At 46.7% G+C, this 15,000-nt stretch overlaps 1 protein-coding gene across 1 annotated transcript in view; it reads left to right on the top strand.

The window, feature by feature from the left end:
• Window positions 1-15,000, top strand: part of LOC143281879 (uncharacterized) — an 88,558-nt gene that overhangs the window by 38,771 nt on the left and 34,787 nt on the right. The window contains exons 16-23 of the mRNA XM_076587149.1: window positions 1,494-1,643; window positions 2,294-2,350; window positions 5,237-5,377; window positions 7,272-7,450; window positions 8,469-8,632; window positions 9,270-9,373; window positions 12,060-12,137; window positions 13,947-14,171. Coding sequence (XP_076443264.1) covers window positions 1,494-1,643; window positions 2,294-2,350; window positions 5,237-5,377; window positions 7,272-7,450; window positions 8,469-8,632; window positions 9,270-9,373; window positions 12,060-12,137; window positions 13,947-14,171 — 1,098 coding nt within the window. The remainder of the gene's footprint in view (window positions 1-1,493; window positions 1,644-2,293; window positions 2,351-5,236; window positions 5,378-7,271; window positions 7,451-8,468; window positions 8,633-9,269; window positions 9,374-12,059; window positions 12,138-13,946; window positions 14,172-15,000) is intronic.

The raw sequence follows: 15,000 nt of genomic DNA, 5'->3' as shown, positions 1-15,000 counted from the left end.
TTTGACATACATGTTTGATTTTGTTTTCATGTGAATGTATGCACACAAAGGGATTAAGGCACAATCAGGTCTGCACATACGTTGACCTGGGAGGGAAAGGAAGAAAAAAACCTGCACCGTTAATCCACCCGGTGCCTGCACCAGGATCGAACCCAGGACCCTCAGATTGATAGTCGATTGCTTTAACCATTCTGCTGTTGCATCTGTCTGATTGATCATACCCAGAACACCACATGCTGATGCCTTTTTTTTTCTTTTTCGACTAAACAGTATTGACAGTATGGATGACTAAACAATTACCATATGGGTATATACACATTGATACATGTGTATGCTTAGCATATCATATGTACTGATACATACATCAGTACATCCATCCATCCATCCATACATAAAGTTGTATTCCAACATCATTCTGTCATGTGGTTTTCAAGCTAAGACATGTTTATGTGAAACTGTTTCCAGCAGGTATGTAATCAAACCATTTATTGGGTGTTTTTTTTGGGTTTTTTTTTTGGTCACTGCATTTTTTTAATTCACTGTAAACGTCCAGGGCTTTTGTATCATTAGATTGGGCGTACCAAATGTCCTTTTATTATTAGTAGTAGTAGTACTAGTATTGTTCTTATTATTTTTAAAAATTTTCTATTTATTGTTACCATCATCCTCATCGTTATCATTGTGGGCATTCCTTCTTATTATCTTTTTTATTTTCTATTAATTGTTATCATCATCCTCATCATTGTGGGCATTTCTTCTTATTATCTTTTTTATTTTCTATTTATTGTTATCATCATCCTCATCGTCATCATTGTGGGCATTCCTTCTTATTATCTTTTTTATTTTCTATTTATTGTTATCATCATCCTCATCGTCATCATTGTGGGCATTCCTTCTTATTATCTTTTTTATTTTCTATTTATTGTTATCATCATCCTCATCGTTATCATTGTGGGCATTCCTTCTTATTATCTTTTTAATTTTCTATTTATTGTTATCATCATCCTCATCGTCATCATTGTGGGCATTCGTTCTTATTATCTTTTTAATTTTCTATTTATTGTTACCATCATCCTCATCATTGTGGGCATTCCTTCTTATCTTTTTTATTTTCTATTTATTGTTACCATCATCCTCATGTCATCATTGTGGGTATTCCTTCTTATTATCTTTTTATTTTCTATTTATTGTTATCATCATCCTCATCGTCATCATTGTGGGCATTCCTTCTTATTATCTTTTTTATTTTCTGTTTATTGTTATCGTCATCATCATTGTGGGCATTCCTTCTTATTATCTTTTTTATTTTCTATTTATTGTTATCATCATCCTCATCGTCGTCATTGTGGGCATTCGTTCTTATTATCTTTTTTATTTTCTATCTGTTGTTATCATCATCCTCATCGTCGTCATTGTGGGCATTCGTTCTTATTATCTTTTTTATTTTCTATCTGTTGTTATCATCATCCTCATCATTGTGGGCATTCCTGCAGGTGACGGTGCCAGACCCAGCCATTGTGGTCAGTCTGGAGAAGAGCCAGGCAGCAGTGGACGACCTTCAGAAACGCCTGGCTGACCTGCAGGACCTGGAGGCTGGAGTTGTCGCTTCCACACCTGCTGTGGCTGCTGCTGCCGTTGTACAGGTGAGAAGGGTCGTGTGTGTAAGGGGTGAAGGTATGACGGTGTCTGAAAGTTATGAATGTTGTTGTGAAAGACTGAAGTTTTTAACATTTTCTTATTTGTATTGAGGATGTGCGTGTGTGGTTGTGTGTGTGTGTGTGGGGGGGGGCGGGGGGGGGGGGCACTGGGGGAGGGGGGGTGGGCAGGGGTGTGGTGGGGGTGGGGGGTTAGTATGGGCATGTGTGTCTATGTGTGGGTGCAGATTAGGTGGCGGTTGTTGTTGTTGTTGTTGTGTGTGTGTGTGTGAGGTGTGTGCGTGTGAGGTGTGTGTGTGTGTGTTTGAGTCTGTGTCTGTGTCTGTGTGCATTTTCTTTCTCTTTTTTTTGTGTGTGTGTGTGTTGTCTGTTGTTTCATTCTCTCATTGCGTGAGGGTGGGGAGGGGGAAGTGGAGAGCAGGAGGTGGTGGTGAAGGAGGGGGGTTCTTTTTTTTTTTTAAAGAAAAGGAAATTGCCTTTCTTTCTCTTTTCTTTCTGTCTTTCTTTCATTCTTGCAGTCTTTTATTCTAATTCTAGATTCACATAGTATTCTTCTTAGACCTAAGAGACAAAACAGAATATTAGACACAAGACACTCTGTGATTGGCGTGTTTCTTTTCACTGGCGCTGAATTTCAGGATGACAACTCTGAAAAGGTGGAGAAACTGACAGCAGAGTTGGAGGATAAAGAGAGTGTAAGTTTTTTGCTTGTTTGTTTGTTGTTTGTTCTCTGTGTTAACCCCTTGACTGGTGAACGGTGATGACAGGAGGTCAGTGTGGTGTGAGTTGATGAGCAGTTACTACACTCTGTGTTCAAAGCAATGGTATCATTGATTCTACAGAACAAAAGTAATGCAGTTCCAAGAAGAATTAGTCCAAAGTGGAGTGATGGCCTAGAGGTAACGCGTCCGCCTAGAAAGCGAGAGAATCTGAGCGCACTGGTTCGAATCACAGCTCAGCTGCCGATATTTTCTCCCCCTCCACTAGACCTTGATTGGTGGTCTGGACGCTAGTCATTCGGATAAGAAGATAAACCGAGGTCCCGTGTGCAGCATGCACTTAGCACAAGTAAAAGAATCCACGGCAACAAAAGGGTTGTTCCTGGCAAAGTTCTGTAGAAAAATCCACTTTGATAGCAAAAACAAATAAAACTGCACACAGGAAAAATACAAAAAAAAAAAAAAAGGTGGTGCTGTAGTGTAGTGATGCGCTCTCCCTGGGGAGAGCAGCCCGAATTTAACACAGAGAAATCTGTTGTGACAAAAAGATAAATACGAATATAAATACAAAGACGCTACACCGCACCTGCTGTGGAAAAAAAAAAAAAAAAAAAAAGAAAAGAGAAAAGTTTCAGTTTTGATTTCAGGGGGTGTCAGACTGTGTGGACAGATAGAACAAACAAATAAAGACTCAAACACCCTCACACACACCCCAACACCACAAACACACATGCACAGACATGAACCATAAAGAACAAACACCCCCCACACACACCCCAACACCACAAACACACATGCACAGACATGAACCATAAAGAACAAACACCCACCACACACACCCAGTGTGTCAGTGTCTCTGTGTGTGGGTTTGTGGGGGGTGTGTGGGGGGTGTTTTTCCTATCGAAATGGAACCAGGTGGGGGTCGGGGAAGGGGTGTGTGTGTGTGTGTGGAGGGGGGGCGGGGGTGCTGGGTGGGATGTTTGTGTCTGTGTGTAATTTGTTTCTGTTTGTGTATGTTTGGGGATGTGTGTGTGTGAGTTTGTGTGTGTGTGTGTGTGTGTTTGTGTGTGTGTGTGTGTGGTTGAGTGTGTGTGCATGTTTGTGGTATGTGTGTTTGTGTGTGTGTGTGTGAGTGTCTCTCTCTCTCTCTCTCTCTCTCTCTCTCTGTCTCTGTCTGGGTTTGTTCTTTATGGTTTGACGGGTGCAATAGCCAAGTGGTTTGAGCGTTGGACTTTCAATCTGAGGGTCCCGGGTTCGAATCATGGTAACGGTGGGTAAAGGGTGGAGATTTTTCCCATCTCCCAGGTGCAGACCTGCTAGCACCTGAACCCTCTTCGTGTGTGTATGCATACGGAAGATCAGATACGCATGTTAAAGATCCTGTAACCCATGTCAGTGTTCGGTGGGTTATGGAGACACGAAAATACCCAGCATGCATGAACCACGACAGAGTCATTGGCAAGTCGATGTTGTCATGTAATGGAAAGAAGAAGAAGAAATACAATTTTAATTACACATACTTAACCGTGACCCACTAGTGCAAACTCCGGCAGGGGTCTGACATTCCTGTCCTGTGCAAACTACTATCCGCCTATGTGGAGAAAATGAAAGTAGCTACGGCCGATAACCTCCCAGAAGTAGGTAACCTCCCCTTTGTCCCCCTGAATAGCGCCTTCTTTGACGGCAGTACTTAAACGTAATTTTAGGAAGAAAATTTCCTTTACACCCCACATGCTGTATGTACCGTAAAGTTCAGTCTATTGAGCGCACTGGTATATAAGCCGCACCCACTAAATTTTGGAAAAAATTGAACTTTATACATACATAAGCCGCACCGGTTTATAAGCCGCACTTATTTCCAGTACCGGAACACATACTGATACTAGAGAAAAGCTGTCGATACTGTAGGTTATGAAATAAACACAAGCGGGAACAACACAAAGAAAAGCAAGCGAAAATACTGCTAGTGCCACAAAAAAATAATAAATAAACACACAACGAAAATAAGATCCATAATTTAGGGATAGTCACATTTATTCAACGTCATCCTGCTCACTGAATCCACTAAAATCTTCGTCTTCAGTGTCCGAGTTGAAGAGAACCAGTACACCTTCCTCCGCCATCTTGTCACTGACTTCAGCCTCGCTTTCACTTCATGAACATGAAGGTGGAGGTCACTGCTGGTTCGTCGCTTGCACTGTCGTCTGCTAGGTCGATCGCCTTCAATTTGAAGGCCGCATCATAGGCATAACGTCGCGTTTTCGGCATGATGAGGGTGTACGCTTGAGCAGAGTAGAACTGAATGCTGATCTGAAGGCTTTAATGTGTGCAGATTTGATTTATAAAACGTGAACAGTTAGCACACTATCCTGAAGCTCATCCAAAAATTCATGGACAGAAAAAGAGGGCGATAACCAGCGGGACAAAGGGGAGGTTACCTACTTCCGGGAGGTTATCGGCCGTAGTTTCGTCTGCTCCGCATAGGCGGATAGTAGTTTGCACAGGACAGGAATGTCAGACCCCTGCCGGAGTCTGCACTAGTTGGGTCACGGTAAGTATGTTATTTAAACGTAATTTTAGATAGAAAATTTCCTTTTTGGTGAGTTGAAGGGCAGCTAAGAATAGACGAGAACGTGACACTCCCGGGATCGTTAAAATCCGCAAATAAGCCGCATCATTGTATAAGCCGCAGAGGTTGAAGCTGGGGTAAAAAGTCACGGCTTATAGACCGAACTTTACGGTATGTATATAATACATAAAGGAAAAGAGAGCAGCAGGAAAACTGACCTTGACATAAACCCAACACCACCGGTCATGCCTTGAGGGGAGAGGGGGGATGAACTCTTGTGCCTTGTATTTCAGGAGCTGGAGAAGCTGCGAGCGGAGAAACGAGAGATGTCCAAGGACATGAAGAAGATGATGCGACAACACGTCAAGCTGCAGGCCAAGATGGCTGAGACCGACCCTGACCTGGACCGACTGCTGCAAATGGTGGCTGTTCTGGTGAGTGTGGGTGAGTGGGTGTGGGTGTGGGTGGAGGGGGAGGGGGGGAATTCTCTGTGTGTTGGGGGTTATATGTGTGTGTGTGTGTGTGTGTGTGTGTGTGATTTCTTGAGGACCTAGGGTGTAAGGGTGTTTTTGTCTTTTTGTCAGTGTGTGTGTGTGTGTTTGGGGTGTGTGTGTGTGTGTGTTTGGGGGATGTTTGTTCTTTATGGTTCATGTCTGTGTGTGTGTGTGTGTTTGTGGTGTTGGGGTGTGTGTGAGGGTGTTTGTGTCTTTATGGTCAGTGTCTGTGTGTATGTTTGGGGTGTGTGTGGGGGGTGTTTGTTCTTTGAGGTCTGTGAGTGTGTGTGTGTTTGCGGTGTTGGGGTGCGTGTGAGGGTGTTTGTGTCTTTTTGGTCTGTCTCTGTTTGTGTGTGTGTGTGGGGTGGGTGGAGGTGGGGGAAGGGGTGTGTGTGTGTGTGGGAGGGGGGGGGGGGTCAGGGCGGGGGGTGCTGGCTGGGATGTTTGTGTCTGTGTGTAATTTGTGTGTGTGTGTGTGTATGTTTGGGGATGTGTGTGTTTGTGTTTGTGTGTGTGTGTGTGTGTGTGGTTGAGTGTGTGTGCATGTTTGTGGTATGTGTGTTTGTGTGTGTGTGTGTGTGTGTGTGTGAGTGTCTCTCTCTCTCTGTCTCTCTCTCTCTTGCTTTCTATTTCTCTCTCCATTTGGCATCCCATGAACTTACAAATGCCTGGCATTAGACTTATCTGAACATGTAACCCATTTCTGCTGTAAGTTGTTCACAGTTACATGTTTGTGCTCTGTACATAGAAATTAAACTTTCACAACTTGATGCTGAAAAACTACAACAGAACACTTGCTAACTATACTGGAATGATGGCCAAGCCGTAATGCTTCCGACTAAGAAGTGATTGTCCATGGCTTCCAGTTCCAGGCATGGACCAGGATTTTTACTCTCTCCTCAAGAGACCTTGAATGGTGTCAGGGTGCTAGTCTTTCAGAGGAGACGATAAGCCAAGGTCCTGTGAGCGGCATGCACTTAGCGCATGTAAAATAACCCTCAGTGCACGTAAAAGAACCCACAGCCCTAAAAGGATTGTGCTTGGCAAGAATGTGTAGAAAATTTACTTTAACAGTAAAACAAATACACTTGCAGACAGAAATAAAAGAAAAAAATATGGATGCGCTGTTCTCCTTGGGGACAGCAGCCTGGAAAATCTGTAGTGACAAAAATTAATGCAACACAACACAACAAAACAGATCGCAAAACAACACAACACATTGATATGCACAGGTGTTGTGTGAGTGAGAGAGAGATTGAATGTCAGTATATGAAAGTTTGTATTCAAGGTGTTTTCAATTCGAGCGAATGCTGTAGAATTGTTACTGATGCCCATGTAGTTCAGTGATCGTCCTAATATTCATTTCCCTGTATCAATTCCTTTTGTCTTTGTGAACTCCATTGTTATGGATCTGTTGTCTGACGACAGGCACAATAGCCGAGTGGTTAAAGCGTTGGACTGTCAATCTGAGGGTCCCGGGTTCGAATCACGGTGACGGCGCCTGGTGGGTAAAGGGTGGAGATTTTTACGATCTCCCAGGCCAACATATGTGCAGACCTGCTAGTGCCTGAACCCCCTTCGTGTGTATATGCAAGCAGAAGATCAAATACGCACGTTAAAGATCCTGTAATCCATGTCAGCGTTCGGTGGGTTATGGAAACAAGAACATACCCAGCATGCACACCTCCGAAAACAGAGTATGGCTGCCTACATGGCGGGGTAAAAACGGTCATACACGTAAAAGCCCACTCGTGTGCATACGAGTGAACGCAGAGGAAGAAGAAGATGTTGTCTGACAATTAAAATATTTCAACTTTGACTTTGTTATGCACAGGTGCAAAGTGTTCACGGTGAGCATGAAGATGCAGGCAGAGCAGTAGAGAAACGGCTGCAAACTGCCAAAGAGACCGTCAAACCGCTGAGCGAGAAGGAGGCAGCTGCCAAGAAAGCTCTGGGCTCCTGGGACAAAAAGTACAAGAAAGCCCACGGCAATGCTCCCGAGGAGAAGGACAGGTGAGGTTTTGGGCTGTCTGTTTGTTTGAGGAGGTTGGGGGGTGTGGAAGGTGTGTATATACAATTCATTATTCAGACTGCCTCCCCCATTCATTTATACACCAGTCAATCCATGCACTTACACATGTACGCACTCGTGCATGCATGCATGCATGCACACACACACACACACATGCACACACACACACACACATGCACACATACATGCATGCACTCTCTTTCACACGCATCCATCCATCTATCTGTGCACACATTAATTTTTTTAGTAATGAGTCTGTGTATCCATCCACTCTCCCATCCAGCCATTCACCAGCTGGTCTGTCCATACATTTACACATTCATTGATCCATCCACCCATCAACTCACCCATCCATCTATCCATAATCTGATCCATCCATTTAAACATCCATCCATCTATCCATAATCTGATCCATCCATTTAAACATCCATCCATCTATCCATAATCTGATCCATCCATTTAAACATCCATCCATCTATCCATAATCTGATCCATCCATTTAATCATTCACTGCTCCATCCATCCATCAGTTTGTCCACCATCTGATTTATCCATCCTTCCATCCATCCATAATTGATCTATCCATCCATCCATCCAATCCATCCATCAACACACACACACACACACACACACACACACACACACATATATATATCAACTCAACCGATCGATCAGTTCTGACATCACGCATCCATCCGTCTGTCTGTCCGTCAGTCCCTTCATCCATCCATCCATCCATCCATCCGCATACACACACAAGTATACACACACACATCAACTGATCCATCCGTCCATCTGCTTACCATACGATCCACACATTCACACATTCACCCAAAAGTCCATCCATTCATCCATTCATCCATCCACCCGTCCTTCCATCCACCCACCTATTCACACATCCGTCCCTCCATTCACTGACTCACCCACCGACCCACCCACCCATCCATCCACTGACTGACCCCCCTCTCCCCCCCCCCCCCTCCCCGTGCTGTGTGGCAGGGATGAGGAGGGCCAGGCCCTGGCAGCAGCAGCAGCGGACTCCAGCAAGGCCCGGGACATCAAGGAGCTGGAGGTGCGTGCCCTGACCCTGCTCTCCACGGGCATCTACACACCTGGGCAGCAGAAGCCACCCAAGTCTGCGTCCAGGGCCACCCCGGAGACAGGTGAGTTCTTTGCACACTGGCACCCCCTCGCCCCCAACGACCACCCCTTCCCTCTCTTGCAAAGATCCGTTTGATGGAATTGAATGACGGAATGTTTTATTTATCGTCATCATATTTTTCTTCTTCTGCAGCTTCTCTTTTCTTCTTCTCTTTCTTCTTCTCTGTTGTTCTTCATCTTCGTATCCATCTTTGACTTTGACTTCTTGTTTTTCTTCATGACCATTATCATCATTATCTTTTTTTTTTCTTTTTTGTTTTTTTATTGTGATGTGTGTGCATATTGTGAGAGTCAAATTTAACTGCAGCTTGATGCTCATATTTGACTTGTTTCTCTCTCTCCAGCACTCGCTGTCTCGCTCTGTTGCTATGTCTCTTTCTGTCTCTGTCTCTGTCTCTGTCTGTTTCTCTCTTGTCTCCTCTTTTCTTCTCCTCTCTTTCTCTCTCTCTACTCCTTAACTCATTATGCTTTTTTTCTTTTGTTTTTTTTAAATAATAAAACGCTTTTCTTTCTTGGTTTCGTACCCCAGGGCTGGATGAAAAAAAAGCATTCATGATACTGTGTTCCTCACAGTACCCTTGAAAAATAAGATTTTGTTTCATTTGTTCGTTCGCTCACTCACCCTAGTGATGTTTTCAGACACCGAACAGCAGCTGTCGGCGCTGGACAACAAGGTGATCGATCTGGAAGGAGAGAAGGAGAAACTGGCGGAAGAGAACAGCAAACTGCAAGCGGCGGTGGAGGTGGGTGGATGGGAGGGGGAGTGGAGGGGTGCAGCTTGTCCCGTGGCTGTAAGGTGACTGGTGATGTCATTCACAATGCCACATAGCCTGGTCCAGATGGTAAAGTATCATTCACAATGCCACATAGCTTGGTCCAGATGATAAAGTATCATTCAGAGTGCCACATAGCCTGGTCCAGATGGTGAAGCATCATTCACAGTGCCACATAGCCTGGTCCAGATGGTAAAGTATCATTCACAATGCCACATAGCCTGGTCCAGATGGTAAAGTATCATTCACAATGCCACATAGCCTGCTCCAGATGATAAAGTATCATTCACAATGCCACATAGCCTGGTCCAGATGGTAAAGTATCATTCACAATGCCACATAGCTTGGTCCAGATGATAAAGTATCATGTACAGTGCCACATTTCATAAGCAAAACAAAATCAGACTGTCACATATCTCAGTCCAGATAAAGTATCATTTGCAATGCCACATTTCATTAGCAAAACAAAATCAGACTGCCACATATCTCAGTCCAGATGACAAAGAATCATACATAACACCACATTTCATCAGCAAAACAAAAATAGAATGTCAAACATCTCTGTTCCCTTGACAAAGAATTATTCACAAGGCGGCATTTTATCAGCAATACAAAAGTCTCAGTCCAGACCACGAGGAATGATTCAGAACACCTCATTTCATCAGCAAAACACACTTCAGTTAATCAAACGGCCTCAGGACCCAGGGTTGCAGATGTTTTAGTATCACACAAATCAGTCACTGTCACCCATGTTATCGTTTCCTGCCTTTCCTCTTTCCCTCCTCCCCTGTCTCCCCTAACTCTCTGTCCAGTGGGCAGCGTGTGAACCAGACCCACACACACCTGGTCCTCCCCTGACTGTCTGTCCAGTGGGCAGCGTGTGAACCAGACCCCCACACACCTGGTCCTCCCCTAACTGCCTGTCCAGTGGGCAGTGTGTGAACCAGACCCCCACACACCTGGTCCTCCCCTGTCTGTCTGTCCAGAGGGCAGTGTGTGAACCAGACCCCCACACACCTGGTCCTCCCCTGTCCCCTAACTGCCCGTCCAGTGGGCAGTGTGTGAACCAGACCCCCACACACCTGGTCCTCCCCTGTCCCCTAACTGTCTGTCCAGTGGGCAATGTGTGAACCAGACCCCCACACACCTGGTCCTCCCCTGTCCCCTAACTGCCTGTCCAGTGGGCAGCGTGTGAACCAGACCCACACACACCTGGTCCTCCCCTGTCTGTCTGTCCAGTGGGCAGTGTGTGAACCAGACCCCCACACACCTGGTCCTCCCCTGTCCCCTAACTGCCTGTCCAGTGGGCAGTGTGTGAACCAGACCCACACACACCTGGTCCTCCCCTGTCTGTCTGTCCAGTGGGCAGTGTGTGAACCAGACCCCCACACACCTGGTCCTCCCCTGTCCCCTAACTGCCTGTCCAGTGGGCAGTGTGTGAACCAGACCCCCACACACCTGGTCCTCCCCTGTCCCCTAACTGCCTGTCCAGTGGGCAGCGTGTGAACCAGACCCCCACACACCTGGTCCTCCCCTGTCCCCTAACTGCCTGTCCAGTGGGCAGCGTGTGAACCAGACCCCCACACACCTGGTCCTCCTATAACTGCCTGTCCAGTGGGCAGCGTGTGAACCAGACCCCCACACACCTGGTCCTCCCATAACTGCCTGTCCAGTGGGCAGCGTGTGAACCAGACCCCCACACACCTGGTCCTCCCCTAACTGCCTGTCCAGAGGGCAGTGTGTGAACCAGACCCCCACACACCTGGTCCTCCCCTAACTGCCTGTCCAGAGGGCAGCATGTGAACCAGACCCCCACACACCTGGTCCTCCCCTAACTGCCTGTCCAGTGGGCAGCGTGTGAACCAGACCCCCACACACCTGGTCCTCCCCTAACTGCCTGTCCAGTGGGCAGCATGTGAACCAGACCCCCACACACCTGGTCCTCCCCTGACCCTAAATTCCCATCCAGTGGGCAGCGTGTGAACCAGACCCCCACACACCTGGTCCTCCCGTAACTGCCCATACAGTGGGCAGCATGTGAACCAGACCCCCACACACCTGGTCCTCCCCTAACTGTCTGTCCAGTGGGCAGCGTGTGAACCAGACCCCCACACACCTGGTCCTCCCCTAACTGCCTGTCCAGTGGGCAGCGTGTGAACCAGACCCCCACACACCTGGTCCACCCCTAACTGCCTGTCCAGTGGGCAGCGTGTGAACCAGACCCACACACACCTGGTCCTCCCCTAACTGCCTGTCCAGTGGGCAGTGTGTGAACCAGACCCCCACACACCTGGTCCTCCCCTGTCTGTCTGTCCAGTGGGCAGTGTGTGAACCAGACCCCCACACACCTGGTCCTCCCCTAACTGCCTGTCCAGTGGGCAGCATGTGAACCAGACCCCCACACACCTGGTCCACCCCTAACATTCTGTCCAGTGGGCAGTGTGTGAACCAGACCCCCACACACCTGGTCCTCCCCTAACTGTCTGTCCAGTGGGCAGCGTGTGAACCAGACCCCCACACACCTGGTCCTCCCATAACTGCCTGTCCAGTGGGCAGCGTGTGAACCAGACCCCCACACACCTGGTCCACCCCTAACTGCCTGTCCAGAGGGCAGCGTGTGAACCAGACCCCCACTCACCTTGTCCCTTGTGTGCAGAGTCTGGAGGCAGAGGTTGCTGACCTCCGGAATCAGCTGGCAGCGCAGGCTTCCATGGCCGCAGTGGCCGCCACTGCAGTGAGTGCCCTTTAGCTCTTTGGTTGGCTTGTTGGGTTTTGTCTGTGTGGCTCATGGTCTGTCTTGTTTGCTGGGGTTTGGATGTCATTGGTGGGTTTTTTCTTCTTTTTTTTTGTCTTTTCTGTTTTTGTCTTATCAACAACCATTGGTTTGTTGTTTTTTTGTCACAGTTTTTGTGTTGATAATGGTGGCGATAAAGATTGTTCTGGGTACTTGTGTTCTTGTGCTCAACAAAACATGCTGAGTTTCTCGTTATATCAATTCCTTCTTGACTCATCACAGAACACACAGTGGCATGAGGTCCTGAAAATTGTTATAACAGGTTTTTTCCTCCCTTTCCAAATAACTTTGAACTTATAAAAACAAAATCTGAACTAACCATAACACAGTAGCTCTGAACTAATCATAACACAATAGCTCTGAACTAATCATAACACAAAGACTGAGAACTTTCTAATGTAGATATGGTCATAAGGGAAACCAGATAACAAGTTTCAGATGGAGACACATCTGCGCTCACTGGAGGTGCTGTACGCAGAATTTCAGAAACAAAAAAGATACACAAACAGTTCACATGATTTTTTGTATAACTAACAGTAATAGAGCATAATAAAATACATTCACCAGCAAATTCTTTCACTTTATAGCTTTATTCACTTAGAGTTGTATAACCATCAAAACTAATCAACAGTAAATGGACTGTAACGATGATTAGATATGCTGATATATGTGTGTCAGCAGGAACAGGCTTTTTTATTTTGTCTTTCACTCACTGAACTGCTTGTCTGCTAACTTGACACAAGGACAAGTAAAAAATCTATATAAAAAAAGTAGTAATGTGCATTTATATATCATTTACTCTCCAAGTACATTTAACAATACACTTGGTATGATGGATAAGACGCAGAAATATCATAAAAATGTTGAAATATAAACATGCCAAAAGTACCGTTTTAGAAACCGTGTACCATCACTCACAACACACACACCTCTCCTACCTCAACCCCCGCCCCACACCCCTTCACACAAACATCACTCACAACACACACACCTCTCCTACCTCAACCCCCGCCCCACACCCCTTCACACAAACATCACTCACAACACACACACCTCTCCTACCTCATCCCCAGCCCCACACCCCTTCACACAAACATCACTCACAACACACACACCTCTCCTACCTCAACCCCCGCCCCACACCCCTTCACACAAACATCACTCACAACACACACACCTCTCCTACCTCAACCCCCGCCCCACACCCCTTCACACAAACATCACTCACAACACACACACCTCTCCTACCTCAACCCCCGCCCCACACCCCTTCACACAGACATCACTCACAACACACACACCTCTCCTGCCTCAACCCCAGCCCCACACCCCTTCACACAAACATCACTCACAACACACACACCTCTCCTACCTCAACCCCCGCCCCACACCCCTTCACACAAACATCACTCACAACACACACACCTCTCCTACCTCAACCCCCGCCCCACACCCCTTCACACAAACATCACTCACAACACACACACCTCTCCTACCTCAACCCCCGCCCCACACCCCTTCACACAAACACATTGATGCACATACACACACTCAAACTTTCATATAAAATTACAAATGTTGGATAGACTTCAAGCAAAAGAAAGAACAAACACACTCACAAAGATGGTTTTGGAGGGAGAAGGGAGAAGGACCTTAAAAAACAAACAACACCGCCAAAAACCACCCCCACCCCCCCCACCCCCCCCGCCCCTCCACCACCACCAACCTGTGAACTGACCCGCAACACAGGTGGGGTCCGATGAAGCGGCAGACCTGCAGAGTGAGGTCGACGGCCTGAACGCAGCCCTGCAGCAGGAGAAAGCAGCGCACGACGCCACGCGGGAAGAGCTGGAGTCGCTGCAGAAACAGGTTCAAACCCTGACGGAGGAGATGGCGGCCGTGCAGGGACAGTCGCAGGCAGACCTCCACAAGGCCACCGCTGCTCTGGAAGCCAGTCTGGCGTCAAAGGAGGAGGTGGGTGGGGTAGGGGTTTAGGTGGAGGTTTTAATGGGGGGGAAGGTGGGGGTGCGTCGGGAGGCTGTTTTTATTTGTGTGTGTGTGAGGGAGGGTTCAGGTTGTTTTTTTTTGCGTGTGTGTGCGTAATTGTGCTTGTGTAAGTGTTGAGATCCAGTAGCCTTGCTAAAACAGTCCACCGAGGAACTGTTGAGGGAGGGAGACAGTATCAGTATCAGTAGCTCAAGGAGGCGTCACCGCGTTGGGTCAAATCCATATACGCTACACCACATCTGCTAAGCAGATGCCTGACCAGCAGCGTAACCCCACGCGCTTTAAGTGAGAAAAGGGAAGCAGCAAAACAAACAAACAAAACAACAAAAACACCATGTGTGCATGCGTGTTTGTGTGTGTGGGTGTGTGCGTGTGTGTGTGCGTGTGTGTGTATGTGTGTGTGTGTGTATGTGTGTGGGTGTGTGTGTGTGCATGTGTGTGTGTGTGTGTGTGCATGTGTGTGTGTGTGTGTGCGTGTGTGTGTGTGTGTGTGTGTGCGTGCGTGCGTGCGCGCATGTCATTTTTAGTAATCTATACCCTTTTTTGTTGGATGTTTTCATTTATTAATATTGTTGTGCAGTACCCTATTGTCTTAACATGAGTATGTGTGTGGGGGGGTTAGTATATCGTCAGCTATTGGGAATTCTTATTTGACTAGTTTTAATCTCTTCTTATGTTGCGCATGATTTTATGCCAGTGTTTACAATGAGCCTGTGATTGCACAACTTAATTTCCATGTGGATTAATAAAGTGTTTTTGATTGATTGATTGATAGCGACAAAAATAAGCACAAAAA

This window comes from Babylonia areolata, chromosome 5 (assembly GCF_041734735.1).
Source record: "Babylonia areolata isolate BAREFJ2019XMU chromosome 5, ASM4173473v1, whole genome shotgun sequence".
Classification (NCBI taxonomy): Eukaryota; Metazoa; Mollusca; class Gastropoda; order Neogastropoda; family Buccinidae; genus Babylonia; species Babylonia areolata.
This window is presented reverse-complemented; position numbering and strand designations above follow the sequence as displayed.